At 42.1% G+C, this 27,995-nt stretch overlaps 5 protein-coding genes across 6 annotated transcripts; 2 read left to right on the top strand and 3 right to left on the bottom strand.

Moving 5' to 3' along the window:
* Positions 1 to 6: 6 nt before the first annotated feature.
* napsa (napsin A aspartic peptidase) lies at positions 7 to 3,952 on the top strand. Its single transcript, XM_006798005.2, has 9 exons — positions 7 to 203; positions 494 to 647; positions 1,012 to 1,135; positions 1,498 to 1,616; positions 1,767 to 1,966; positions 2,098 to 2,220; positions 2,674 to 2,818; positions 2,895 to 2,993; positions 3,179 to 3,952. Exons 1-9 carry the CDS (start codon positions 136 to 138, stop codon positions 3,338 to 3,340), a joined length of 1,194 nt encoding a protein of 397 aa, XP_006798068.1. The 5' UTR covers positions 7 to 135; the 3' UTR covers positions 3,341 to 3,952.
* A 267-nt stretch (positions 3,953 to 4,219) lies between these two features.
* Positions 4,220 to 8,544, bottom strand: mief1 (mitochondrial elongation factor 1). The gene is made up of 4 exons (XM_087839649.1): positions 8,398 to 8,544; positions 8,138 to 8,318; positions 7,461 to 7,732; positions 4,220 to 7,373 (listed from the first exon to the last, which is right to left on the bottom strand). Exons 1-4 carry the CDS (start codon positions 8,542 to 8,544, stop codon positions 6,534 to 6,536), a joined length of 1,440 nt encoding a protein of 479 aa, XP_087695775.1. The 3' UTR covers positions 4,220 to 6,533.
* Positions 8,545 to 8,775: 231 nt separating this feature from the next.
* Positions 8,776 to 9,575, bottom strand: LOC148102900 (mitochondrial ribosome and complex I assembly factor AltMIEF1-like). Its single transcript, XM_087839650.1, has 2 exons — positions 9,492 to 9,575; positions 8,776 to 9,027 (listed from the first exon to the last, which is right to left on the bottom strand). The coding sequence occupies exon 2, from the start codon at positions 8,986 to 8,988 to the stop codon at positions 8,776 to 8,778; it is 213 nt and encodes a 70-aa protein (XP_087695776.1). The 5' UTR covers positions 8,989 to 9,027; positions 9,492 to 9,575.
* Positions 9,576 to 11,251: 1,676 nt separating this feature from the next.
* Positions 11,252 to 19,929, bottom strand: LOC118454737 (uncharacterized). 2 transcript variants are annotated; one of them, XM_087840253.1, is made up of 4 exons: positions 19,875 to 19,929; positions 16,270 to 16,732; positions 15,747 to 16,148; positions 11,252 to 15,489 (listed from the first exon to the last, which is right to left on the bottom strand). In XM_087840253.1, the coding sequence occupies exons 2-4, from the start codon at positions 16,711 to 16,713 to the stop codon at positions 11,590 to 11,592; spliced, it is 4,746 nt and encodes a 1,581-aa protein (XP_087696379.1). In that variant the 5' UTR covers positions 16,714 to 16,732; positions 19,875 to 19,929; the 3' UTR covers positions 11,252 to 11,589. The 2 variants fall into 2 exon arrangements, with proteins under 2 accessions (XP_087696379.1, XP_035766726.2); XM_035910833.2 differs by lacking the exon at positions 19,875 to 19,929 and having other exon boundaries at positions 16,270 to 16,803.
* Positions 19,930 to 23,387: 3,458 nt separating this feature from the next.
* mpst (mercaptopyruvate sulfurtransferase) lies at positions 23,388 to 27,421 on the top strand. Its single transcript, XM_006798003.3, has 2 exons — positions 23,388 to 24,189; positions 25,725 to 27,421. Exons 1-2 carry the CDS (start codon positions 23,586 to 23,588, stop codon positions 26,021 to 26,023), a joined length of 903 nt encoding a protein of 300 aa, XP_006798066.1. The 5' UTR covers positions 23,388 to 23,585; the 3' UTR covers positions 26,024 to 27,421.
* Positions 27,422 to 27,995: the final 574 nt, after the last annotated feature.

Raw genomic sequence — 27,995 nt, 5'->3', positions numbered from 1 at the left:
GACAAAGTCGAGTGAGAGCGGATGTTATCGAAGTACTTTCACTCAGCTTTAGTGCGTCAGTTGAAGTAGACGGTTCCGCGTTTCTGCGTCCGTTAGCCTCGGAAATTAAGTGGACTTTTACTCTGGAGGTCAGAAATGAGTCGACTGCAGATACTTTGTGTGGCCGGGGTGCTGCTGCTAGCACAATGCACCGCCATCCTGAGGTAAATAACATTTATCTGCCAGTAGTGATGTAACTTGCGCGTGCTACTATTGCCGTCCGTCCCTCTGACTTTAAATAAGGATTCATGAATGCTCGCGTGCTGTTGTCCTTTCCGGTCTGAGGCAGCGCCTGTCGCAGGTGTACTTAAAAATATTATTTACTGCCAGTTTTGTCCACTTGAGAGGCTTCAGTGTGAGAAGGGTTTCCGTGTGGACGGCATCAGGAAGCTGCATCTTTGCGCGCGTGACTAAGGCGCTCATCCTTTAATTAAATCTTGTTTTGTTATGGCAGAGTTCCTCTTTATAAAACAAGGAGCCTGCGCCGCCTGATGAGCGATAATGGGTTGTCCGTGGATGAGCTGCGGGCTTTGGCGAAGAGCACCGGATCACCGGACAGCGCTCCATCCCCACAGCTGCCCGTGGAAAGGCTGACCAACTTCTTGGATGTATGTATCACCTGCAGGACACTTCAGTTAAAAGTTACAAATTAACAGTTCATGCATGAGCGTAAATACACCTAATGTTAGTGTGCAGGTCTTATTCAAGGGTCAATCGCATATTTTAACCTGTGAGAGAGAGATTTTAAATTAAGTAAATATTAGACTTAAGCACCTGTGATAACACATGTTTTTCCCCCTTTTCTTCTTTGCCCTGTATTTGAAATAACTTGGGGGATGGGAAAAAAAGTCTGAGATTAATGCTAAGATTAATTTTGTGCTGAAAAGGCAAACTGTTATATTGGCAGTAACTCCTGCACGATCCTGCTTAACTTTGTCGGTACTGCATTGTTTCCCGGTTTTGTCTCCTCAGTCTCAGTACTATGGGATTATAAGTATTGGCACCCCACCACAGAACTTCACTGTGCTGTTTGACACTGGCTCCTCCAACCTGTGGGTCCCCTCCATTCACTGCTCCTTGTTGGATATTGCCTGCTGTGAGTTTGAATATTTATTTATTTGTTATTTTTGAAAAAAGGACTTCAGATTCAAAAGCTTTTAGTAACTTTAATGCCAAAGTTTGACGGGTTCTTTCTCTGCCCTGTGCACCACCTTTCCACAAGATTTTATGAAAATACACTGTGTGGTTTTTACATAGCACTCAACAGTCAGAGACAGAGTGCTAATGACTTACTGGAACCACATCCTCATTTAGATTTGACAGCATATGTGGTGGATAATGGCAGGTGCCTCTCAGGGGCCTGGGAGCAGCTCACTGGGCAGCTCCCCATGTATTCAGGAGTATGAACTCCAACAAATCCATGAATTTTAAGTATGATTGATGGTTTTCTCTTATCAGGGTTTCATCACCGCTACAACTCAAAGAAGTCGAGCACATACGTCAAGAATGGCACAGAGTTCTCCATCCAGTATGGCAGGGGCAGCTTGTCTGGCTTCATCAGCGGGGACACTGTCACTGTGAGTTTGAGAAACACTCAGTCACTCTATCACTAAGCTCTTTGTTTGACTGCATTTCTCAGTTTTGGTGATCACACCATTCCTGGCATTCCTTCGAAACATTTATCGTGTATTGACCATTCCCTCTTATTCCTTTGGCATGGATTGCAGGTTGCAGGTCTGTCTGTGTCTGGGCAGCAGTTTGGAGAAGCGGTGAAGCAGCCCGGGATCACGTTTGCAGTTGCGCGATTCGATGGGGTGCTGGGCATGGGCTACCCCTCAATATCTGTAGCTAATGTCGTGCCGGTGTTTGACACGGCCATGGCTGCCAAGCTACTCCCCCAGAACATTTTCTCTTTCTACATTAGCAGGTTGGTTTGCAATTGACAGTTTAGCCTTACACTGCTGTATTATTTAAACTGTGTAGAGAAGTCAGCTGTGAAAATGTGTTTGGTGTTTTTTGCTAACATGATGGGTGCTTTTTACTTTTACCTTCCACCAGAGACTCGACCGCAGAAGTAGGAGGGGAGCTGATGCTGGGAGGGACAGACCCGCAGTACTACACTGGAGACCTGCACTATGTTAATGTGACACGAAAGGCCTACTGGCAGATCGGGATGAACAGGTGAAAAGGAACCTGAGTGGCTTTGTTCTTAAAAGTTGAATAGTCCACATGACACATGACAGACTTTCTGTTCCCTGTTTGTCATGGATACTATCCGTGACGTCAAAGTGAGCGTGCATGCAAGAAAAAGCCATTTCAGATTAGATTAGATTGTTATTATTTCTGCCTACAGAAATATATGTTTCCATAGTGTGGATCTGAGCACATTAAATGCATTAAGGGTATAGGGAATAGAAGGGTGCAGGTGGGTAGCAACACAGCTTGCAGAGGGGCAGCAGCTGTGCGTAAGTTAAAGCAGTATAAGTAGTGTGACATATGTGAGATTTGTCAGTTGGATGTGTAGGCGGATGAAAGTTGGGTTTAAATGTGTGGTGAACAGCAGATAGCGAACATAAGCTCATGCCCCTTCTTTCTTGGTCCCACCATGCTGGTTCCTTCTTACCGTCCCCACAGAGTTGATGTTGGCAATCAGCTGACTCTTTGCAAAGCCGGTTGCCAGGCTATCGTTGACACAGGGACGTCCCTAATTGTGGGTCCTAAGGAGGAAGTCAAGGCACTGCAGAAAGCCATTGGAGCGATCCCCCTGCTCATGGGAGAGGTAAAGATGCCACCCACTGCATCTTTCCACCTTGATTTTTAACTTAATTTTTACATACATTTTCTGTCCCCTTCAGGCCATGATCGAGTGTAATAAGATTCCAACTCTCCCCGTTATCTCTTTCGACATTGGAGGAAAGACGTTCAACTTGACCGGAGAGGATTATGTCGTGAAGGTATTGACTTAAACCAATAAGAAGTGGTGTTTTTAAGTCATAATAAAATCTAATGACAGTTTTTGTAATTATTGCCCAAAAACTGTAAGAAACAATCATCAGTTGTCACATGTCCTTTAGTGGTAGTGAGGTCAAAGAGGATGATTGCTGAGGGTAAGGAGTAAAATCTTTCCCCTTGTTTGCAGGAGTCTCAGCTGGGTGTGACTATCTGTCTGTCAGGCTTTATGGCCATGGATATCCCGCCTCCTGCAGGACCCCTCTGGATCCTGGGAGATGTATTCATTGGGAAGTACTACACAGTGTTCGACAGGAATGCTGATCGCGTGGGGTTCGCCCCTACCAAGTAGACAATTAAACATTGTGTAAGATATACTGCTCTTCTCCTTTTTAGCAGTAATTTCACTTTAAAAGTCCCGTATTGCAACATTTCATCGACAGTCTTGCTTTATTTGATTTGCAGAGATATCTGACATTTGCATGCAGAAATGAGGTTTTCATGAATCACCTACATGATTTGCAGTGAGCTGATAGGGACGCTACATTAATGACCACAAATCAAAGGAGTGATGTGAACAAAGGGACTACTACAACCCATTTCTTACACTTGTCTGTTTAAATACTTTTGATTTTTTTAGCTTTAACATATCATATTTTATAGAATACTATGCAAACCTGTGCATTTCAATGTCTTTGGATGGTTTAAATTTGTGTGATTTGAAGTGTGCGACACCTTTTGTAGAAAAAAGCACAACAATATGAACAAAAGTACTGGGCTACCTACACATTACTCCTGCAGGAGCGGCTGGAAATCCATGCCGTGAAGCTCCCAACTTACAATTTTGGTGCCCATGTTAACACCAGCAGAGGTTTGGACCTCTACAGTTACGGAGCCAGGAGAGCAATGGCAACTTTAATGCTGTCAGTGACCCCATCCTATAATTTTATATGGTTTGACTCTTTGTGGCATCTAAACACTTCCACTTTGCAATACCGCTTATAACTGATTGTAGAATATTTAGGAGGAAAGAATTCCCCAGGCTGCCTTGTTGCAATGGTAGCCAATCCATCCTATTACAGCACCATGCTTTAAGGTGGGGCCCACTACTGTTGTCCATACAGTGTATATGAGGATTTGTGTAACATGCATTTTTGAATTTGATTACTGACTTTTGACAAAACAAAACTTTAAAATAAATAAATAAATATTTTGTCACTTTTTTGGGAGACATGTTTATTAGTTTGTAACCCATCAGTGTGGAACCACAATATGCTTTAAGTCAAAAACAACAAGGCGCAGAATGTCATTTTCATTTTTAATGTAGTATACAAAGTGCTGCACTGTTCAATGTTGAGGTTGGGGGGAAAAAAAAAAAAACAGCTGGGAAAAGTACATAGCATGCAACATGGTTTATGGCTAATATGCACTCCACAAGGTAGAGGTAGTGATCTACTTTGGGTTTTGTTTACGACATTACAAACGTGGCACAGTGACTCCCCTAGTTGTTTATAGCATAAACTAGGTCAGCAAAGGAAGACACTTCATTTGCAGAGAAAGAAGATCTACTGTAGTCATTTTTTTTGTCCACACATCCAGATCAAAGCACTTAATGAAGCACAACAAGGAGTACATTACATGTTGAACCTGCATCAGTGCAAATAAATATGAAGCTCTTTTTGGTTACAAATGTACAATAAATACAAAAATATTTATTTTTTCCCCCGTTACTGTTATCATCATCATCACCATGTAAGTGGTCATTAACTCGACGCATAACGGAACTATAAACGACCCCTCCATTATGTACACAATACAAATAGTGGGATGGGGACTGAGGGGACACTTACTCCATATCACTGCATTTTCTTCACTCTAAGGCTAAAAGTGACGGCAGACAGCGGTCATGTGATTATTTGGATGACATATTTTGAATACTGTTTTTGAGAGACACTACTTGCCAGTGAGGCAGCTATAATAGTTACTCTACCGGTCACCTGACCATGAACTGATAGAATAATTTCACTTTAGAAACCCTGGCTATTACAGTTGCTGTTACATAACTGAAGATCTATGGGTAGATCCCTGTGCATCAGATCATGAGCCAAAACATTAGCACCTGTAATCTAGTCAAATATAGGACGATCTGACAGATCTGTTATGTGTCACAGCGGCAGTACTGATAAACAGTAGTCGTCCTCTTGACCTGCTTGATGTGGACTTGCGCTGCTCTAATCCGTGTCTGGCAACTTACACAACAGACTGGCACCGACAAGTTAATCAGGGTTTATATGCAAGCACACAAAGACAACAGGCTCTACTCTGACTGTGATCTGAGGCTTCAGTTAATACTGAGACTAATACACCAAAAGGACAAACAAAACCCCCTGCGGGTTAGAACCATGTTTGTTGTTCTTTAACTCTCAAATTGCACGGGGACAACGGCGGAAAAACTGCCAACACAAAAGAACCATCTTGCTACTAAAGACACGGAGGCCCAGATGGAGCAAGTGAATGCAACACATACTGGATATAGTTTAGAGCAATAGCAGGAAATTAAAGCAAAGGCCAAGAGATACAGCGCTTTCAGTCCTCCTGAATGCCTAACGTTGTTCCAAATTCACAGCAGGACACTACACATTTTTATAGTAATGAGAGAAAATGAACAAAATTAGGATTAAAGCATATCAGACCTGTGGATTAAAGCAGCAAACATGAGTCTGGACATGAGCAAAAGCAAACAAAGAGCAACTTTGTATTCAATCATCACATGAATCCTCTTTTTTACTTCTCCTTTTGGGGAATTTCATCAACCAGCGACTACCCAGAAATGTCCTCTTTCTATTTATAGTAAACTTTAAATCAGTTACCTTGGTTGAACGGTGTGGAGCAAGACATGGACATACAACTCTGTGTATTTAAACCTGTTCCATATTAACACATGCAAGCAGCAGACGTTCCAAACACACACTTAATGACTGTTTTCACATACCCGAGGTAACGTAAAGCATACAATAAAAAAAGCAGCCACTGTATTAATGAAGATTCCTCGCAGATGTCATTCAGGATGATTAACGATTTATTAACTTTTGAGTTGGCATACACACACGCAGCATTACACTCTGTTCTTTGAATCAAATCCCAAAAACTGAGTTAGCAATCAGTTCATGTAACCCTGACCTGCATCGGACACGTCTGTATTCCTAAAACACTGGACTTCAAGTGTAACACATTTCAAGTCTTCTGCAGGAACTCGACCATAATGGTGTATCCATTCTTAACTTCATTAATACAATGGCCTCAGTGAGAGCCATCAGCACCAAAAAACCACCTCTGTTCTCTGAGATTAAAATAATATTTGGATCACAACGATACGTCTTTAATGTTAACATATCCCCAACATTTGAGTAACTGCTACTGTGTGTACGGGCCTCTGCATGTAGAGGAGGCCATGACTAATCAAGAGACCATGTGTTGCACAAGAGAGGATTATTCCATGCACATGTTTTTATTCCCTCAACCTCGTCACAGCTCAGCGTTACCATTCAGAGGTGTGGTGGCTGTGCTGCAGCAGTTCTCAGCAGCCCCCCGGGATCAGACAGCGCACAGTAGAGGGTATACCCTAGCTCGTCCACTTCTTGATCAGTCAGCTCACAAAACAAGTTCACTTTAGGGCTAAGGGCACACGGCAGCTTCCCAGCCTCCAAGTGCCCCACTAGCGCTCGTAGCAGCTGAAGGAAGCGGTCGGCCAGCGCTTCCTGAGTCCAGTCACCTTCTTTTTCACTGAGCAACAGGATGGTATTAGTGAGCTGGCTGGAGTTGAGCTTGTGAAGGGCAGGGTTGAGCTTGCACACAGCCTTCGCCACTTTGAGGCAGGTGCAGCGGCAGCCGCCATCCTCCTGATCTAGTGCCCTGAGCCGCGCGGTCTCTGCCACGCGGAAGCTCTGCCGCCACAGGTTTTCGTGGCGCTCTGCAGCAAACCGGTGCGGTTTGGCAATCAGTGAGGTTCCATCCTCCATCACGAGCAAAGGCAAGAAGTCCACATACAGCTTCCTGTCCGTCTCGTACTGTACCTCCAGAGTCAGCGTTTCGGCGGGAACCACGGGACGGATGATATAGTCGAGGACACTCCCTATAGCTGGCCAGTTAATAGAACCTGCAACAAGCTTCTCAAAGACTTCAAGCACTGATTTCGGGGAGAGATAACCTCCGACCATGCATCGGTCCCAATAGCTGCTACTCCGAGGGAAATATTCCAAATTCTCCCTACGGACAAGCCAGAAACCTGGGACATTCATGATGGTGTCCTCTCCGGGGATGGACGACCACAGATTCTTCTCCAAGACAAGAGGCACCATGAGCTGGGCGTGGTCGGCTGTTACAACCTTGGAGGCAGAACAGGGAGAATGGTTTCCAATTAAATGAATGTGTCATTATGAAAAAAAACAATCCCCAAAAATAAGCGCTCTTACCTGAAGGTCATCGTACAGACTGCCACTGAGGTACATCTCTCTGAGCGGCATGTCAGGCAGTTTGGCGTGAAGGAACACTCTGAGCTCAGCGCAGATGTCCAGCGCCGCCCTCCTGGCCATGGCCTGCTCCTCAGCAGGGATGTTGACATTATTTTGGTAGAATTCCCACAGGTGTTCTTGCAAGGACAGACGCATCCGGGCCCGCATCATATCTGACCGGGTGGCATCGCTTCTTCCCACAGCAGCTCGACCCACAGCCCTTCGCAGACAGTCTGGGAAGAAAACAAGTTACAGATGCATTGTTTTAATAAGTGCAGCAGGATTTTGTGAGCTTTCCTCATCTGCGCTTTCAGGAGGAAGTGATGGGTAAAAGTGTAATAGGATGGGAGTGGCACGGTTATGTTCCCTAAATATTTGAATATTAAGAACTAAATCTATGAAGACTAACTGAAAGGGCTTCTACAGTTTCTATAACATTACAATTAAAGATTAGTATAAAACAGCTGGGTATCTAAACTTAAACGAGCCAGCACCCACTGTAAAGGAAGAGCAAGAATCCTCCAAACAGGCTGTCTGTCAGCAGATTAAACAAAAACATTTAAAAAAAAGATGAGAGCTGGCCGATAGTCTACCTCATATATAAGTTATATATTAAAGGACAATTTGCTTCCCCTCACCTGGTTCAAAAGCATGTGAAGAAGTGGGCAGAGACTGCAGCGACCTGCTAACTGTGGACTTCATGTCATGGTTTAAAACCCTCGGGGACGACCCCATCCAGGCAGGCTCCTCCCAGCTTCTCTTTCCTGTCTGCTCCATCTTTGTGGGGCTGGTGGGAGCACTTATGGCACGATCATACATCTGCACATAAAATTCATTGTATTGGTATTAGTTAGTCCACCCCCCCCCCCCCAAACAAATTTTTCATGATAGTACTCACTCTTTTGACGGCTAGTGTTGCAATGCCAAGCATGGCTGCCCCTCCCACCCCCAGCACAAGTTTGGCATTTGAAAGCATGAAGTCAATAGCTGTTCCAATCCCATTATCATCCTTCTTTCCTTTTCGGTCTCCGTTCACCCCCGCCATCCTGGCACTGGGGGAAAAAAAGAAGTGGAGTCAGGATGCCTAGGGTGGCAAGAGCCGAGAAATCAGTGGATAGCTCATCACCATGTGATCTTGTTTACATCACTTCCTACAAACTAAACCATTACAATGAACGTCTGTTTACTCCTGACGTTTTACGTGTAAACCCACCTGGAAGATGGACCTTCGGACAACCTTTAACCCACCACCTGATGGCCCCTGATCCCCTTCCTCCTACATAAGCCCACCCAGTCGGCTGCTGAGAAAGAACCGGCCCCTTTTCAGGGCCTCCTCCTTATCTTCCGGGACCGTCAGTGCCTGGCAGCGGCGAAACTCGCGAGCCACGGCGCGGCGATAGTAATTCCGGTCTGTGTACTGAAGGTGTCGGCCTGCCCGGAGCAGCGCCCTGTAGAGCTCCAGCACGGCACTGCGGGACCAGCTGCCCATCAGGGATCACACATGGAGAGGAGGGGGATACCCTTGCTCCTGTGCAAAGGGTGAGCACAGGGTAGATGATTAGAGGACTGAAGTGACAGTTAGAAATGGCTTCATCCGTGTAAAATTCCAGCCTTTAAAGTGTAAAACCAAACATGCCACACGCTGTAAAAACACAGCTGCAGTGTCAGCTCAGACTGCCACGTTAGCCTCTGTGTAAACCTAACCAAGTAAACACTAAAGCTCGCAGTCTGTTTTCTAGCACGGGTTATGGGATCGTTTCATCAGCGAAAAGAAAGCGTTGCCGTGTTACATACCGAGGCTCACTAGTCTTTAGAAAATGGCTGGATCAAGTCACATCTCTTTGTAGCACAACACGCTAACTAGCTGCCGAAGCAAGCGCTGACCTTACTTTCAGCCAGCTTTATGGACAAAATATGGTCATTGAAACGTTTGTGCGAGCGAGGATAAACGAGCCACACAAAGACACAACAAAACAAATCTAAGCCACCTACTTTTCAGGAAAAAAGGACCAAAGATAGTTTGTCTTCTGGGGGAAGCACACCTCTGCTCTAACCGGGGGTCAGAGTCGATAGTGGAAACCGGAAACAAATAGTCTGCTATTCATACACTATATCCGGGTCAGTTTTTAGTGTTTTTTTTTTTTTTTACGCTTTTATTTTGATTTAATGACATTGTCCGTCAAATTATATTTTTAAGAAATTGTTTTATTTTATTAAAATAGCGCCAAATCACAAAGACACAACATTTATTTATTTATTTTTAATTTATTTATTTAATAATAATAACTAATTTAATACTATGAATCTATATTGAAATAAGGTTATGGCTGATACCTGTGTAGTACTGAGGTCTTAAAGTTCAAAAAGGTGATGTTTTCACTATTTTGCTGTGGTAAGGAACAGCAATCTCCAGACAAAGAACTTTTTCTTAAACTTGATTTGGAAAAGGGTTATATATATATGTCTGTTGTATCTAAACACGGGTAATGTAATGCACTGTACACAGAGCTAGTCAATCATTTCTTATCCAAAATGCTGTAGCCACATTACTGACTGGGACAAAAAAAGAGAGCTCACATCACTCCGGTGTTGGAAGGCTTTTTGTACGTTACAGAATCAGGTATAAATTGGCACTGTTTGTGTTTCAAGCCTTAAATGGTCTCGCACCTGCAAACGTGGTGGATATGCATCCCGCATTTAAAGCTTATTTCAAATGGAGCTCATGCATTTGCTATCATTGCACTAAAACTCAGGAATTACCCTCCAGAGAGACCCTGGACAAACATCAGCCGTGGCTGTTTTTCAAAAGTCTAAGCCAAAGATATACTTTTTCTTTCATACTTTTCTTTCTTTCATACTAAACTGCTGATTCTGGAATTCTGTCTGGAGGACTGGTTGCTGTTTCATGTTAAAATTGTGAATGCATGTAGCATAATTTTTTGTCCAAGTGTCACTTATAATTCTAATACATTTTGTTGGAAGGATGGATTAAAATTGACAAATAAATAAACATTTAATTAATATTTAAAGATGAAAACTGATACAATCAATTTTAATGCAATCAAGAAAGAACTTTCTGTAATTTTTCTCTATTGTGGAGAACAGTATATATGTATAATATAATATGTATGTGTATGTAAGACTTTATAAGAACATCAAAGTCATGATCTTTTTAGTTGCATCAACAAACATTTATTAAATCAACAATAAACCAAATAGCTCTGAGCAATGTGAGACTATTTGCAGTATCGGTGACCAACCAACTTTGCCAAATGACACTGAGGCAGTTGACACTGTTATCATTTTAAACAGCTGATATATATCATTAAACTATCTTAAACGGGATTATTAACGTATTCTGATTTTTATTCTGATAAACTCCAATGGCATGAAAACATATATCTCTTAGTCTCAAGAATGTAGATCTCTTATGAAAAGGGTCAATTGGATACATCAGTAATCATACAAATCTGTCACTGATATTTATTTTGGATCCAATAGTTCTTTTGAATATCGATAATACTGAGTGCAAACATCAGTGAGTCACAATCCATTTGACCTCAGCAAAAACATTTACATAAAAAGGTAATGTGATAGAAACAACAACAACAACAAAAAATATGACATCATGAAAAATATAAAGAAGTGACACTTAAAATAGTATACAACGTTTATGTAAAGTTGTCAAATTATCACTCAATTAAAATATATTTACTACAATTTAAACCCAGTAAATAAGAATTTTGTCAATAGTGAGAATCAGTCTCATTACAAGAACATGTATACATAATTCAAAATCGATTAATGGTTCATGCATTTCCACACACATTAATGCTGTGATCTTACCACTCTACATTTAAATACATATTTTTTTTCTTTTACAGCTTCTGCTGGAGTTGTAAAAATTTGCAGAGTGTCAATGACCAGGTTGCACTAAGGGAGCTCTAAGAGATTTCTTCTGTCCAAGACATATGAGGAAAATTCTAGTAATCTAGGGATTACTGAAACATTTTCATGGTACAATTCCACATGCATTATAGCCATTTTTCAAGTCAATTTCAATGGCTTGAAAAATGTGGAAAACTCATAATCAAGGCATGTACTTAACCCCTTTCATCCTGGGGATGATATGTATATCCCTGACATCATCATGCTGGAGCAACCAACACAAGTAGCGCTCGGTCCCCATACCCCATCCACTGGTGAGGAGTGGTTTCACTTGGCGCATGTTAATGTACCATTTATAAGATTGCTCTGACACTCCATGATGCCTCAGAGCCTCTTGTACGATCTCAGGAGTTGAATGGCGTTCACCAAGACCTACAGTCTCACCCAGCCCCAGCAAAAGGTCGGCAGCTTTGGCTTTGCGTTGCCCAGTGCCCTCCACATATGCTTGGTAGAATGGAACTGCCAGATGGTCCATCTCGGTCAGCCAAACAGCTCCACCATATTTCTCGATTAAAACCCGCTCTCCTTTACGTGTTAACTTTCTGCCAAAATTCGGCTGACCATCTTGGACCCACTCTAAACAGTCAGCAGAGGGCATCATGGGGATGGCCTGGTCTAGAGAGACTCTTGAAAGTCTGGATTTTCCCTCCAGCTTACTGAGCAGAGCTGTGACATGTGCAAGGGTCCCAGCAGTGTTCAGGATTATATCTGAGTGTTTCTTCAACATGGACTTGGTGAGATGAACCAAGTATCCCTCTGCTATGGACATTGCATTGTCCATGTCACCCTGCAGTTCACACTCCACATGATAGAACTGGTTTAAGTGTGTGGCATCAGGATCTTCCCCTCTGAAGCTGGGAGATATGTAGTAGGTCCCTGGCAGGTTTTCCTGGAAGCGAAGGAAGTATTCCAGGACAAATTGCATTGAGTCAGCAAGGTACACACCCTGGCCCAGGAGATTGACAGAAACTGGCTCTGAGTCAGAACCCAGGCCCATTGGTGAGGAGATGGTGTCAGTGGTGAGAGGTGTCAGAGCATATGAGTACTGGCAGGAACTGTTGAAGTATTCCACTGTGCTGTGGAAAAGAGTGTTTTGGATCTTGAAAAGGTTTCGATACCACTGGCTCTTGATGGCTGCCATGGAGTGAGAGTCAGGATCTGTCCAGGAACGAGCAGGCTTGCACTGGGTAATTTTCAAGTGGATGGTTTTGAGGGTTTCAGAGTCAGCGGGTGGACCATTCAGTGATGAAACATATCCAGGGTAGCTTTGGAAGCATTCTGTTTGCAGCTCAGCAGGTTTAGTGCCATCTGGTGAAGGTAACAGAGGGATCAACTTGGCATGAGCATAGTCGATCTCAAATCCCTCAAAGATCAGTGCAACACTTGGAGCTTTCATCCCCTCTTCCAGCAGTCGAGCAACTTTGTAAGTGGCCAAGATCAGTGCTGTGTAGTCAGGTTCCTTCAGTTTGAAGATGTCACTGGACAGAGGTTTGCGTGGCACCACAACAGTTAGACCAGGACTGTTTGGATAAGGTGTCAGAAAGGCAACAAACTCACTGTCTTCCCACACTCTCCACTGTTGCTGCTCCCCACGAACAATGCGACTGAAAAGGTTGTCATTGGATAGGTCCCCCAAAAAATCATAGCAAAAAGGTGCATTTGGTGTTGGCAGTGCACTTCTAACCTTATCTTGAACCCGAGCCAGTGTTTCATTATCCCAGCGTGGACCACTTTTTGAGGTGCAATAGCCAGGATTATAAGCGTGGAACTCTTCTTCACTAGCAAGATGGGGCTGCCATTTTGGCTCTAAGCCATGAAGAGGGAGAAGTCTGATTTGTGCTGGCTCACCAGGACTTGGATTGAATACCAAGGCACAACGCTGCACTCCCAGTCGCTCACATAGCAAGTTTGAGACAACTCTTGCTCCTTGTAGCATAGCAACAAAATCAGCTGTAGCTAAGTGGAAGATGCTGCTTGCCCCACTAAGAGTTTTTCTAGTCAGAATCGTTGCTCCAGGGATCCAGGGTTTGGGATTTAGATAAGCAACAAGCTCATCTGTTTCCCAGATAACATTAGGGGGATCTCTCAGGGGTCTGAGGACCTCTACTCGTGAAATGCCACAAATCATTGAGGCCACAAAGATCACACCAGCATTTGTCTCAATGACGGCATCACCTTTAGCGTCCACAGCAATGATTCCAGCACAGATCTCCTTCAGATCTTCAGCTATCACTTCTCTGCACGCTTCCCTAAGGCTGTGGCCTTTATGATGGTATAGACTTGCTATTTTCTGAGCAACTGTGTTCCTCAAAAAAACATCCCCATCTCCAGAGCAGGTAATGGCTAACTTGTCATCAGCATATATACCTGCTCCTACTACTGCTGTGTCCCCAACTCGCCCTTTCAGCTTTCCTACCAACCCGCCTGTAGAGGTTGCAGCAGCCAATCTATTCCAGCGATCCAAGGCCACAGCACCAACTGTCTGTGGATGATTGTTTTTGGAGTTTTTTCCACTACTGAGTTTTGCAGTTAACTCTCTGTGACGTACATCAGTGTAGAAATACTCAGGGCCAACGGGCTTCTGCTTTTCCTCAAGCTCTTCAAAAAACTCTTCAACTCCGTCTCCCACGATCAGTGCATGTGAGCTTTTATCCATTACACACCTGGCTGCTTTTATTGGGTTCTTTAGACTTTGCACACAGGCAACAGATCCTGACTTCTTTGTACTGCCATCCACAATGGTTGCTTCCATTTCATTTTTGCCATTTTTGTTAAATACAGAACCTTTACCTGCATTGAACAGAAAGCAGTCTTCCAGAGCTTCCACTGACCTCTGAACTGCATCCAGACTACTGCCACCTTGTTGAAGCACTTGGGATCCGAGAGTTAAGGCTGTTTGTAGAGCAAACTCAATGACCCCTATTACTTGGGAGTTCAGCATTATCTCTTCTCCAGCACCCCCATGAATCACTAGAGTGTAGTCTGGACTCATGCCAAGGGTACTACCAGCAGTGCTTTTGTCTGTGCTCTCTGGATAATGAATTTTCTCTCCATTAAGTTTCTCTTTTTGACCCTGCTGAAGTAGACACTCAAGGGCTCCCATTTCGCTTGCAATGGCATATCTAACAGCTAGAAGCATCAATAACTTCAGGTTCATCTTGAGGTTTTGTTGGAGCTTGTCTAGTGCAAGAGCAAAGCTACCTTTCCCATTAAGCACAATGCGAACCTTGTCCCTCTTCCCAAGGTAGGTTACAGCCAACTGATCTTGAGCATAGACATTTCCTACTCCGCACTCTACTCCTTCCATGAGATCTGTACCTGTCAGATACACAGACGGACACCCAAAAGGGTCCAGGAACCTTTTCAAGGGATTTTCAGATGGCAAAGCTCGGCGCAGAGCAGCTAGGTGGGGGCCAACACCTTGACCACATTTGGTGTTTTTTATTAGCTTCTTATGCTCCAGAAATGCAACATGGAACAACTGCAGTAGGTCAGTAGTGTATTGGATGGCGTTATCTGGACCAATGCAGGATGCCAGGGCACCTACTAACTGACGAGAATGCGTGGTGATTGAGTATGTAGGATCACAACGACCATGTTTGTAGTGGCGCATATGGGAAGGTGTGACAAGTATGTGATTTGAAGCAGCTTCCCCAAAGGTCTGCCTCATGGAGAGCTGCAAAGAGAAGTTGATCCAGGCATCATATAGACCTCTGTGCCCTCTGAGAGTAGAGAAGACATCAGGATAGGAGGAGATGTCAAAGGTGAGAACTGGGTGGTTTGTTTTTAAATCGAGGCTCTGTTGGGGGGTATTTACACCCTGTAAAGGGAATGGTAGAGGATGGGGACAAACAGAATTAATATTGTTTACTGCAACAGATCCAGTCATGTTTTCAGTGCCAGTATGCAGTGGGTTTAAGTCAACAGTCTCCGACAGATCATACACATGTTCAGTCACAAGCCCAGCCACCATCCCATCCACAGCACTGTGCTCAAACACCATTCCAGCTGTGCAGTTTTTGAACACAACCAGGTTCAACACCTGTCAAAAAACACAGAAAAGAAAGGGATTATTTTGGGTTTCTTTGCCCTCCTTGACCCTGAATTGGATAAGTAGTATAAAATGGATGGATGGATGTCCTCTACAAATCAACAAGCAATAAACAAATTATTTAATTATAACTCTTAATTACTACTCTGAGGCTTTAAATCTTTTAACAGTTGTTAAAACTATAATAAAGTTTCGCGGTAAAGAGCTGATACAGCTGAACTAAGCTTGTTTTAGTTTCCCTCCATTACCTTGTCATAGTATCTCAGAGATGGATTGTGTCCTCCTCCTCCCAGCCTCACTGCATTGAGGATATCAGCCAGTTCAGAGGGTGCATCATAGTCTTCCAGACAGAGCGTAAGTATAGCACTCTCCATCAGCCTTAGTGATGTCAGTGCTGTTCCTCCTTCCTCAAGGATCTTTTCCCTTCTCGCAGCCCAGGTCTTACGCTCCAGAGCTGTGAGGTTGCAAATGGATGAAGGATCATTTTGTTTCCCTGCCCTGGGTTGAGCCATCACCTGAGCAAGCTGGTTATAGATGTCAATAAATGACCGCGCAGAAACTGGCCCACCAGTGCTCGGTCGCCACAGTATGTCAACAGGGAACACTCCGCCAACACAGGTAATGACAGCATGGAGGCTGTCAGGGAAGATCTGCAATTACAAAGAAAGATTAGAAAATATTTGATATACATTCAGTAGGTTATTACATCAATAGATAAAGAATAAAGTCTTTTAGGATTCATCAAGATAGTTGTACTGCTATTAATCTCACCTTAATTTCATCTTGAACCCTCCCAGGAATACGGGTGGCAGCGAATACTTCAGCCTGCTGGGTGTGCTCCATTGGAATATTGCCTTCCAATAAGACGGGCTCATTGTAAAGCTTTGCTGCTGCCCAGAGCAGAGCAGCTGCTCTACTAAGCTGGTTACATTTCTTTGCTTTAGATGGAAGAAGAATTACAGGGAGTGCTGTGGAGATGGGGAGAGGGTCAGCACAAGACAACAGACCTCTTTTGAACTGCTTTGTCACCCAGTTCTCTTGGCCTGCAGCACTGGTTGCTAATTTCTGCTGGGCTTCTTCAAGGAGCTCTCTTTGTTGTTGCAACGTTCTTTTGAACTCTGGGTAAAGATCGGGACCTAAAGTAAGCTGCAGAACACGGCTCACTTCTTGCAAGGTAACATCCAGATCTGGAATGGGGTAGTCGAGAAGGGTCATCCTGTTAATACAGAGGAGGCTTGACAAAAAGAAAGAAAAAGAGAGAAGGTCCATGACCGTTCCAGGTACTTTGTGAGATTTTCCAAGCATGCAAAGAACCAAGACAAAAAGAACCAGATACCAATACTTGTGCACATTTATCAAGTCAGAAGACTGATGGGTTTATTTTAAACAAATGGGCTGACGTAAAAGCTGTAGAACACTATTCTTGCAGCACAGTTACTTTGTAATAGAGTATGTCTAAGTAATATGACAGTCAAAAGTCAAAAGCAGTTTTTAAATCACATTTTGTAAGGATCTAGAGGTTTGGTTTATAACTAGATATTTGTAAAAGTAACTAAACTATGCACTTTCTGGAGAACCTGTAGGGGAATTGTTGCTACTGCTGGACTTCTCCAGCAACACACAGCAGACCTTCAGTATGTGTGTTTAACAAATTGGCAGATTAAGACAATTTAAAACTGGGAACAGCAGCTTAAATACTTGAAGCTGTGATGATTTGTTTAAGCTGGAGTATGACCTGACCTGGGATAACTGTCCTAAAAGTATGTTTTTGTTCCCATACTGTAACCTCAAATGCAAAATCTCAGACAGTTCAGGATAATGACATGCAGATGGATGAACTGGTTTAAAGAGGGTGAAAATGTGTGTAGATTCATTTCAAGGAGAGCTCTAGAATCATATTCAACTGTCAGTCTAAGAGAGAAGGACAAGTTGTAAAAGTATCCATCAATCAGAGACAGAAAGAGGAGATTCAGATCCATCAAAATGTTAAAAATGTGGTCACAGGAGCAAGACAGAAAGAGAGGTCATTTCTGCTTTTCTCCAAAAAACATTGAATATCTTATAATTGGTCTCAGAGAGGCAGTTGGATAACATATTGATGCATGCTCAATCATCCAGGTAAGTAAATCCCCAAAAGTTGATTCTGTTCATCTGGACGTAGCGTTTTGTGGGCGAAGCGTTTCATCACTCATCCAAGTGACTTCTTCAGTCTCAGCTGACTGCAGGTTTCCCCAATCTTATAAACAGTAAATTTGCATAATGACTGAAACCAGCACCACTGAGGGAACAATGGACTGGGAGGTCAGTTCCTTGGGTGCTGGCCTTGCAGTCAGCTGAGACTGAAGACGTGGGGTAATACCACCTTAAATATGTAATCAGGTAAGGTTTTCTAACACAACATTTAACTACATACACATGTGGTATTAAAACATTTGTAGATCAATGTATTTATAATTATTAATTACCAGTTACCAGTTCTGTCTCTCTATATTCACATGTTCCTATTTTCTGCTAAGCACTCCAGGGAACTATCTACATGAACCACGTGACCACCCCTGACATAACTCTTACCATTCGAGGGCCCTGCTATGGATGTAACGTCTATCAAAGCTAGCTAGCATCCATAATGGTAAAATTAGGAACTCTAATCAGAGCTTGACAAACAAATACGTGACATTGCATCTTTTGTATAGAGCTTGTACCCTAAGCTGTGCCTTTTGTGTTTGTACTGATTAGAAAATGTTAGCTTATCAACATAGAATGATGAATATTCCAAAATATTACTCTATATATTATAATATTCCAATATATTACTATATTACTGCTGTTGTTAAAGTGAATTGTTAAATGTTGTCATTTTTATGCTTACCATCTCTACATTGTTTTAACTCTGTGATGAAAGGAATTCATCAATTGTTAAAGTGAATTTAACAATTCACTTTAACAGCTGTTTTGTTCCACAGTTTTTATTGGCAAACTACACCTCAGATCTCACATGTAACACAAACCACACAAACGGGCACACCGCAGTGTATTTGTCCATATAGCTACTGTATAACAGAACATTTTCCCTTTACGGTTTCCTCACATGATGTCCAACCATTCTCACATTACCGGAGCCTGTAAGTGAATTATCTGATTTATTTTTACGAGCCTGCTGAGTGAAACACGGGTTTCTTTGTGCTTCAATGAGGTGAACATGAATGGAATGCATCCAGATTTTACTTCTGTATTAGACAATGCCCCCAGCACTCTACAGCTATACACACCCTTGTTATAGCTCATAACTAAGCTCATCTGCTCACACGTGAAAGCAGTTACTCCCTTTCCCTAACTTAAGTTGGCCAGGGTTTTTTTGTTGCTGGTCGTCAAGGAAACATGTCCCTCGCCAAATGACTTTTTGGGAAATTAGATTTCTCCTGATTGGTCCCATCAGATTGAATCACCCACACAATGCTGGCTGTCTGTCCTTTATCCAAATCTTGTGTTCTATCTGATGGATTTGGGTTCTGCAGGGAAGAAGGTCTTGTGATTCCAAAAGTTCAGCTACCAGAACTATTACTGTGTGTTACATCATAGAGTAGAAATAGCCAACTGATGGACAATAAAGCAACAGTAACATAATTTTTGAAAAAATCTAAACGAATTAAGAATAAAAAAATCTATTATTTTAACCTCATCACATACTCGGTCACCAGCAAAGCTCTTAGAGGCAGGGCCTGGATTTCAGTTGAACCACAGTTTAGTTTAGTTTAAGAAACTAGAAAATGTTGCTTTTCAGATCAACTCACTTACAGACATTTTGGCCTTATAGTTCATCTCTTATAAGATTTTCATTTGGTTATGCCAAATGGGCAAAAAGTCCCCATATAGGCTAGACTTGAACCTAACCATGGCCTTAAACATCTCATTGGTGAGCTGGTGGGTGTTATTTTGTTAATATTTCTGCAGAGGAAACCAAAATATAACAAAGGTTATTGCAATTGTGTTAAAAATATATTTTTAAAGCCTCTGCAGCACTATTTATTTCCAAAAACGTACAAAACTCATGCCACAGAAATAGTTGTCAAAAGCTTATCTGAAAAAAATGATCCACAAAAAATTGATTTTATAACATTTCTTAATATTGAAGTCTGTGCATTAAGATCACAGACACTGTGCCAGGGTCAGTACTTCAGAAATATCTTCAATTCACCTTAGACGTTAGTATGTTGTATGCTGTGCATGTAATTGCATCAATACAAATCGAATCATTATCTTCTCATCATATTTGAAGGGCTTTGAGTGCAGTGACAGTAGAAAACTGCTCCATAAACACCAGAACATGAACCCTTTACCTTTATTCACCTGTTTTATTTAGAATAAAATAAACTTACCTCACTATGAAGATGTCTCGAGATCTGGCCAGCTGGTAGGGTGGAAGACCACTCAGTGGAAATAAAACTTGGTTGGACTGGAGAGACAAGGCTTTGTCTATAACACACAGGCTGTGACTCCAATTAAGCAATTTAGTCTCTTGCCTGTCCCTTTCTCCACCTCTCAATGCCTCTCACTCAGTCGTCCTCGTGCTCTCTGCCCTCAGTGGTTCTTCTCTAGTGTTTTTTTTTTAAATCCTCTCTCACAGAGTTTGGACCCTCACAATGCAGCAAAAACTGCCAAATACACTCAGGAAAGTAATTCCTGGAGTTTTATCAGGTAGCGTCTTAGGAAGTGAGAGATTCAGCAGTTTGTGTTAGTATAGCAGACAACAGTAGATCTGCATTAACGGTGTGCCCCTTTTTTATACCGGGATCAACTTCTGCTTTACGCCATGTGTGTGTGTGTGTGTGTGTGTGTGTGTGTGTGTGTGTGCGTGTGTGTGTGTGTGTGTGTGTGTGTGTGTGTGTGTGTGTTTGCACTTTTCTGTTCACACGAATGTAATATATATGCAGTTTTTTGTAGATCATAAATATTTTGTGACAAGTAGAGTTTGGGAAATCAGTACAGATTAAAAAATGATCACGTATAGTCAAGCTTACAGGAAAAGTTATATGACCACTTTGTTATATTGCATGTGAAAATAATGTGAGAATATTTTTAATGCAACTAAACATTTACAGATCGTGTTTTTGCTTGCTTTGTACATCATCATCCCCATCAATCTTTATAAATTTAGGAGTTTTAGGAGCTCTGATTTTCTCCTTTCAAATGAAAATTATAAGAGAAAATCTGCTTTTGAAAAAAGTGACATTTTCTCACCAGACAAGATGTCACAATTTTGTCACCAGGTAGAACTACAGCATGACAAACCAGACGTTTTATCATCACACGTTTTGTCCGATGACTTTTGTCTTTGCGCAAAATGTGTTTGCATGAGAAGAGTTCCATCTTCTGGATAGAAATGATCCAGAGAAACTGTTGGATTTCTTTCACTGTTAAGAAGCCAGCATAGATGTTACTAAAAAAAAGGATAGTAACAGAAACATACTACTGTCTATGTTGCCATAATCTCACAAAGACAGCATTTCCATGCACAATTATGGATTATTTCATTGCAGTAAGGTTCAATGAAATGTGCTTTAAATACATCCCCTCGCCATGCTTTAGTATGTATTTAATTAGACCGTTTTTTAATTAAATACATACAGCACAGCAGACAGGACTGAACCTGTGGATGACCTGTATGTAACAAATGGCTAAAAACAAAGACTGAAGCATAAAAACTGTAGAATAATACAAAAAGTCACCTGCAGTGTCTGAGATTATTGAAGTATTATTAAGTTATTGAATAAAGACACTAATGCTGCACTAGCATCAATCCTATGAGAAAAAGAGAGAGTCCCAACAAAGTCACCAAACTCTGGAGACTGTTCAGAACATGAGTGATGGAAATTTTCTTTATCATTAAAACTCAGAGCTCTTACTGTTGAATGTAAAAAGAAAACAGATGCAGTGTCACTTTTGTAGCAATACCACCTACAATATATCAACACTCAACAAGACTGTGAGACATTCTGGAAGGGGAGCTACCATAAACTGTTTCATGTGATGCTGATTATGAAAAAGAGTTTACAGGAAATGTAAAGTGTGTGGATGCCTGACTAAACAGCGCTACAGATGTGTGCAGAAATGTAAACTAGTGTTTTATCCTACAGGCGTCCAACCAGGTCGCATCCCAGACTCCAAATTCATGCATTTTTTTTTCCAATTGCCTTGATAGTGACCGCATGATGCTTTCCACGCAGGAGCTAAAGCAGCTCTTTGAGGTCACAGGTGGACCTGAGTGAGCTGCTTTGTGGCTCCAGTGTGACGGCCTGTCACATGATGCTGGCTGCTCACATGATGCCAGCGCCATCGTGTATTTCCTCCTCTGAGAGGTTCTCAGAGGCTAAAAGCAAGCTTTGAGGATAAAAAAGAAGTGACACAACTTTATTTAGAAATGTTTATCATCTTTATTTGTGATTTATGAATGATAAAAATAAAATCTGATTACAAATCTGACTCTGAGGTTCTTTAGTTCATTGTGACCTCGGTTTTAAACTCAGAAAGCAAGAAAGTACTTATTGGGCAATTTTCACATGAATATTAGATACATAAGACGTTTTGTGCTTGATAAAGACATTTATTCATAACTCAAAAGAGAAAGATTTAAAGTGAATAAACATGTAGAGAACAGAAGAAACTGTCCCACCAAAGGGGGGGAAATCTCACTGATGACAGTGCTGTGCAAAGTTTGAAAAATGCAGTCGAATCATTGAATCAATTGCATTGCTAAAAAGTACTAATATGCCAGTATTTATAAGAACTGATTCAATGAAAAGTATGTCTGTATCTAAATAAGTTATATAAATACTGTTGTTTCAGTGCAGAAACTCTACATGTGAATTTAGAGGTTCCACCTTTCCGCTGTAACAGTAGAAAAAGTGGCTTATATATTTTTTAAAGTGCACTTAAAGATGTTCCTTAAGACATCTCAGGCTCTCCATCTTCTGTTCTCTCAATGAACTACTTGTTAAATAAGAAAAATACTTTTAAAAGAAATTAATTACATCTTCTAGCATCTGGTAATTTTTAGGCAAGTGAGGTAAGGGGTGTGTCTTTTACTAGTACATCCAGCTTAACCTTTTAAAAATCTTACTGCTTTTTTAAATATAGTTTATCAAGTAAATGATTTACTGGTCCAGTCTACCTGAGATGAAACTGAGCTATATATAGCCAGTGATCTAAAATGATTAACACTCTTACCTAACAGCAAGGGGTGACTGCAAATCAATGCAAAGGTGTCCTGAGCGGTCGTCTTTGTCTTACATGATGAATCATTTCTATCCTGGTGGAAACAATGTCTTCAACAGGTACAGCACGAGATGTCAGGAAGTGGTTTAATGAATATGAAAATTAGGCTTTTCAGTCAGTAGATCTCAGCCCAGCAGACCTTCTATGGGAGGACCATCGTGTTACGCAGCACCGCATCACCACTCTAATTTAAAAGTTACGACACTTCTGATTCTTTGAATTCTTTGATTTAAGTCCAGATTTTTTGTCCTTATTGGCATGATAGTGTCACAACGTTGCCGCACTTCCATGATGTGACCTTCCCGTTCCACCACATACCAAAGGATGTGATGACTTTGGAGTACAGTTAATGCATTGTTATGTTCAAAAAACCAGTTTGAGATGATTTCGGGTTTGTGATGTGGTGCGTTTACTTGCTGTCGCCACAAGGTGGGTACACTATGGTCAAAAATGGACATGGTCAGCAACTGTACTCAGGTGGGCAGATTAGCAGTTTGTGAAATACTAAGACCAACCAGTGTGTCATTAATGTTCAGAGTCACTTGAATTAAACGTTCATCCCCATTTGGCTTAGTTTGAGCGTGTCTACATTAAATGCCTGTGTGCACTGAGTTGCTGCCATGTGATTGGATGATTAGATATTTCCGTTAATGAGCAGCTGAACGGGCGGTTAGTCTCAATTAACCGTCTTCATCTGGACTGTGATTCGAAATTGCGACTTTATTCTCAAAAGGATCTTTACGTGGCGAACTTGTTCGCTCCTCAAAAACAAAAGTGCACAGTGACTTCCCTCTAGCGCTCCGGGTTTGTATTTCATGCAGAGGCTCGTCATGGCGGCTCAGACCCGTGCTCTGGTGTCAGGTCAGTGGCTGGCAAATGCTGTCAGAAATAACCTGATCGGTCCCAAGCTTCGCGTTCTCGACGCTTCTTGGTACCTGCCGAAAACCAAACGGAACACCAGAGAGGAGTTTGCGCAGAAGCACATCCCGGGCTCGTCCTTTTTCGATTTGGACGAATGTTCGGACAAGAACTCTGCGTTTGATCATATGTTGCCAACTGCCAGCTACTTTTCGCAATATGTGGGTGATCTGGGCATCGGGAATGACACGCACGTTGTCGTGTACGACACCAGCGACACCGGGGCGTACAGCGCGCCCCGCGTGTGGTGGATGTTCCGGTTGTTCGGGCACAGTTTGGTGTCGCTGCTGGATGGTGGCTTCAAGAACTGGCTGGTTGACGGCTATCCAGTGACGTCCGAGTACTTGAAGCCGGAGAGCAGAGAGTTTAAGGCCACTCTGAACCCGTCGTGGGTTAAAAGCTACGAGGACGTGCTGGAAAACATCAGAACCAAGCAGGTCCAGGTTGTGGACGCCAGGTCTCCTGGCAGGTTCAAGGGTACTGAGCCAGAGCCCCGAGAGGGTGAGTCAGACTTTAAGCGTTTAAACTTAAGAAGTGGCCAAGTTTGTTTATCTGTCAGTCGTGTTAGTTCTCCAAGGGTTAAAAACAGATTTGAGCATAAGATACAACATGTAGGGTTTTGCATCAAAACAAGAAAGATGAGACTGCTTTGCATAGTTCACATGTTGCTGCTGTCATTTATCGTGTACACAGTGCTGTGTGCAATACTCCAAAGTGAACATGCTTTCAAAAAATACTACTATCAGCACTTTTTATATAATAGCTACTTTTACATAAAGTGCAGGAAAAGAAATTAGCTTCAGCACTCTTTGCCTTTGAAACAGCATTGAGTTTTAGAGGTACTTGTACTTTGTTTTTAAGGTACTCTGTATACACTGGCTGTTATCTTGAAAACTTTTGGCTGTTATCAAAGGCCGTGCCCTGTGGCCGTGTCCTGTGGTGGCCTTGCCCTCTGCTCCTGCTTTTTGTCACTGAACATAACTCTTCAGTAAGGTTACTATAGTGAACTTAAACTAAAGTAAAATCTGAAGTAGGTACGGAATATGAAATGAAAAGAAAAAAAATCTAATGATAATTGATAACTAAAAAATAAATATTATTGAAGAGTCTCTGTAGGTTTTTTATTTTTTATTTTTTATTACACCTGCACAAAGTAAGCATGTGCCAAAACGAGCCAGTTGGGGTGTTTCAGGCAGCTGGTTGGGATCCTGTAGTTTTCCATTTGGAAGTTTTCCAGAAACGCTGCTCCACCTGGTTTGGACACCCCAGACCCAAAATCAGCTGGAGAGATTCTATATCCCCTATTGCCTGGGTACACATTGGGATGGTGGGAACTGTAAAGTGTTACTGCGGAGATGAGCAGATGGATCTTAATCGGCACCCGGAATGTTTCCACGACTGTGACTAAAGTGCCCATTTGTCCTTTAATATTTTTCTTAACTTCTTGAATCTCGCCCACAAAACTATAATAACCTGGATACACTGTGTGATAGGCACAAATTTAACCTTCACTGACACTGCTGAGCTTAGAACATGTGATATTCTCAAGCCCGACCCTGCTCAGCTTTGCCTGAAAAACAGATGAGATCCATGTGCTTGGGGAGGTGTGGCCATAAGCACAGTGGAGCAGTGGTTAGCACCGTTACCTCACACCCTGCCTTTTGCACTGTGACAGCTGGGATAGGCTAAAGCCCACTCATTGGAAAAAGTAGAATAAAATAGCTGATTGGGTTGACGTGGCTGCCTCAGCTCAGGGATGCTGGGACACAAAAAAGCTGCTGATAGAAACTGTGAGCCGTGTAGAAAACCATCACCCAAATTTTATTTCAGCTGCTAATTACAGCTCTTGAGCCACGTGCAGATAACCAGCAGATACTGTGTGCTCAGCTTCTATCTTGGTGGTTCTCACTGAAGCAAACGTCCACTGATGATGTCCAGGAGATGCTGCTAAATGCTATGGAAGAAATTTAAGATAAAAACCTGTCACATGTTGATACGTCCCCTAAATTTCTCACTCTTCTCTCTCCCGGTCACAGACATACTGCCTGGACATTACCCCGGAGCGATCAACATACCATATACAACTTTACTGGATCCCTCTGGAAAGGTGAAGGATACCGAGAGCCTGGCTGAGATTTTCAAGGATGCAGGGGTGGACATGACGCGACCGTTCTGGGCTTCTTGCGGCTCAGGCGTCACAGCGTGTCAAGTCATTCTGGCCGCCCACCTGCTCGGGCATCCCGGGGTTTGCCTTTATGATGGTTCCTGGTGCGAGTGGTTTCAAAAGGCATCGCCAGAGCTTATCATCTCAGAGGGCGAGGGAAAGAAGGCGTGAGGGGAAAGTCACTTCTTTAGAGGGAGCTAAGCTACAGGTGTATCTGACCTGACCATGTTGGTGTTTCTCCCACAGCATCACAGTGTTGCTCTAGGACTGTGATCGCAAATGACCAGTTGCATAGATGTGTGAGGTGATTGCTTTCAGACTTTGTCACCTCACATGACTTTTGAAAGCCAAAGAGCAATCTGGCAAGTTGGTTGGCTTGAACTGTTTAGTTAGGGGAGACAAATTGCTTTGGGTTAACAAGAGCCTAGGTGTCAAGACAAGAAGCGGAGGGAACACCCTCGATAGGTCTAAGGCTAAGCAGCACAGACGACCAGTCATGTTCGCACCGGCACATTTAGAATTGCCAGTTAGCCTAGGACTGTTGGACTGTAAAAGAAAGCTGGAGACAACCTACAAAAACAGGTGGATAACACCCAAACTCCCCCCAGGAGGTCGGTCCAAACCCAGGACCTTCTTGTTATGTGGCACCAATTCTAACCACTGCATCTCCCCCATGACACACCCATATTTGTTTTACACAGTTTTAAAGGTTAGAGTTCAATAAAAAATGTTGTTTTTTTTCCCCCATCTTATTTCTCAAAGTCGCAGAGCTGTAACTGGTCACTTGCGCTGATGGTCCTCGAGCAACATGCATATTTTTTTTTTTTTTTTTTTTTTAATTGACATTTTGGAATCACTATACAATACCATCAACTTCAGCAATTTGTCACTACATATATTTCTTTTTTTTTCTATATTTAAACAACTAAAATATCCATACATACAAAAAGAATGAAAGAAGAAGAAGGAAAAAAAAAGAAAAGAAAAAGAAGCAAAACAGGAAACAATAAATAAATAAATAAATAAAAGATAAGGGGAAAAAAAACCCAAAAAAAACATGCATTATTATGCTGTAGGAACAGGACCAACACGGGGACAGCAGATTGTGCCTGAACTTTAAACCTACGCCTTAACCTCCTTTTTTTTCCCTGAGTATATTATACACACTACAGGTTGTAAGGTTCCTCAGCTGTAAGAAACCTTTCAAATAATTGAATAATTAATGTTTTAAGCAAATGTAACATTGTAAAGTTTCACTTCATATGTATTGTTTTGGTTCTTTCTTTAACCAAAAGTGATGCATTAGAATTCCATTACAATAACCTGAATATGTTATGTGCTTCCGTTTTGATGGGGTACCACCACAGGTATCTTCTTTTTCTTTTAAAAGTAAGTCTAGCTCACGAGGTGGAGGAAACCAGTAACTGGGTAACCAGTAAAGTAAATATTTGGCTTTGTTAGAAGGCCACACAGGGCAAAATTCACTGTTGATCAGATATAGTTCCCTCAGGTGACCTCGCAGGGTTGTAGGAAACATGTTGTTTCAGATCATGTTTTTTTTTTTTTTGGGGGGGGGTTTTTTTGGTTTTTTTTTTTTTTGGGGGGGGGGGGGGGGGGTAGGTTAAAATGTCTTTATGTTTTGCTTTCACTTCATGGGACTGTGTAAAAGTTGCAAGTTTTGAAAACGTAAGTCATTGTAATTCATTGTTATTGTGCCCCCAAGAAATAATAATAATAAAAATCGAATTAAAAATACTTAATACACTTTTTCCAAAACATGCACAGCGTTTTTGAAAAAAAAAAAAAATGGATTGCTGACACAGAGGAAATGGAAACCAGTTTGAGCCGGTTCCTGCAGTTTTATATGAGGTGTCTGGAAAGATGCCCGATTTCCAAAATAAAGTTTATGGATTAACGCTCACGCCAGGATGAGCTACGTGCAGCTGTTCTGTGCACACCATGTAGGTCATCAGGAAGTGTAAGTGCACTAATACGCATTTACAGTTTGAGAAAGAATCAGTAAATCAATCATGAGGACTGCTGTTTTGAAAGCTTCATAAAAAACTGATCAGAGTATATATTTATTCCAATTCTATTCTTCCTCGAGTAGCACTTTGTTTCTCATTAACAATGTAGCAAAGGG

The sequence above is a fragment of the Neolamprologus brichardi genome, chromosome 4, assembly GCF_056152115.1.
Source record: "Neolamprologus brichardi isolate AB-2024 chromosome 4, ASM5615211v1, whole genome shotgun sequence".
NCBI lineage: Eukaryota > Metazoa > Chordata > Actinopteri > Cichliformes > Cichlidae > Neolamprologus > Neolamprologus brichardi.
The sequence above is the reverse complement of the archived record's forward strand: the minus strand, read 5'-3'. Positions and strand labels throughout refer to the sequence as shown.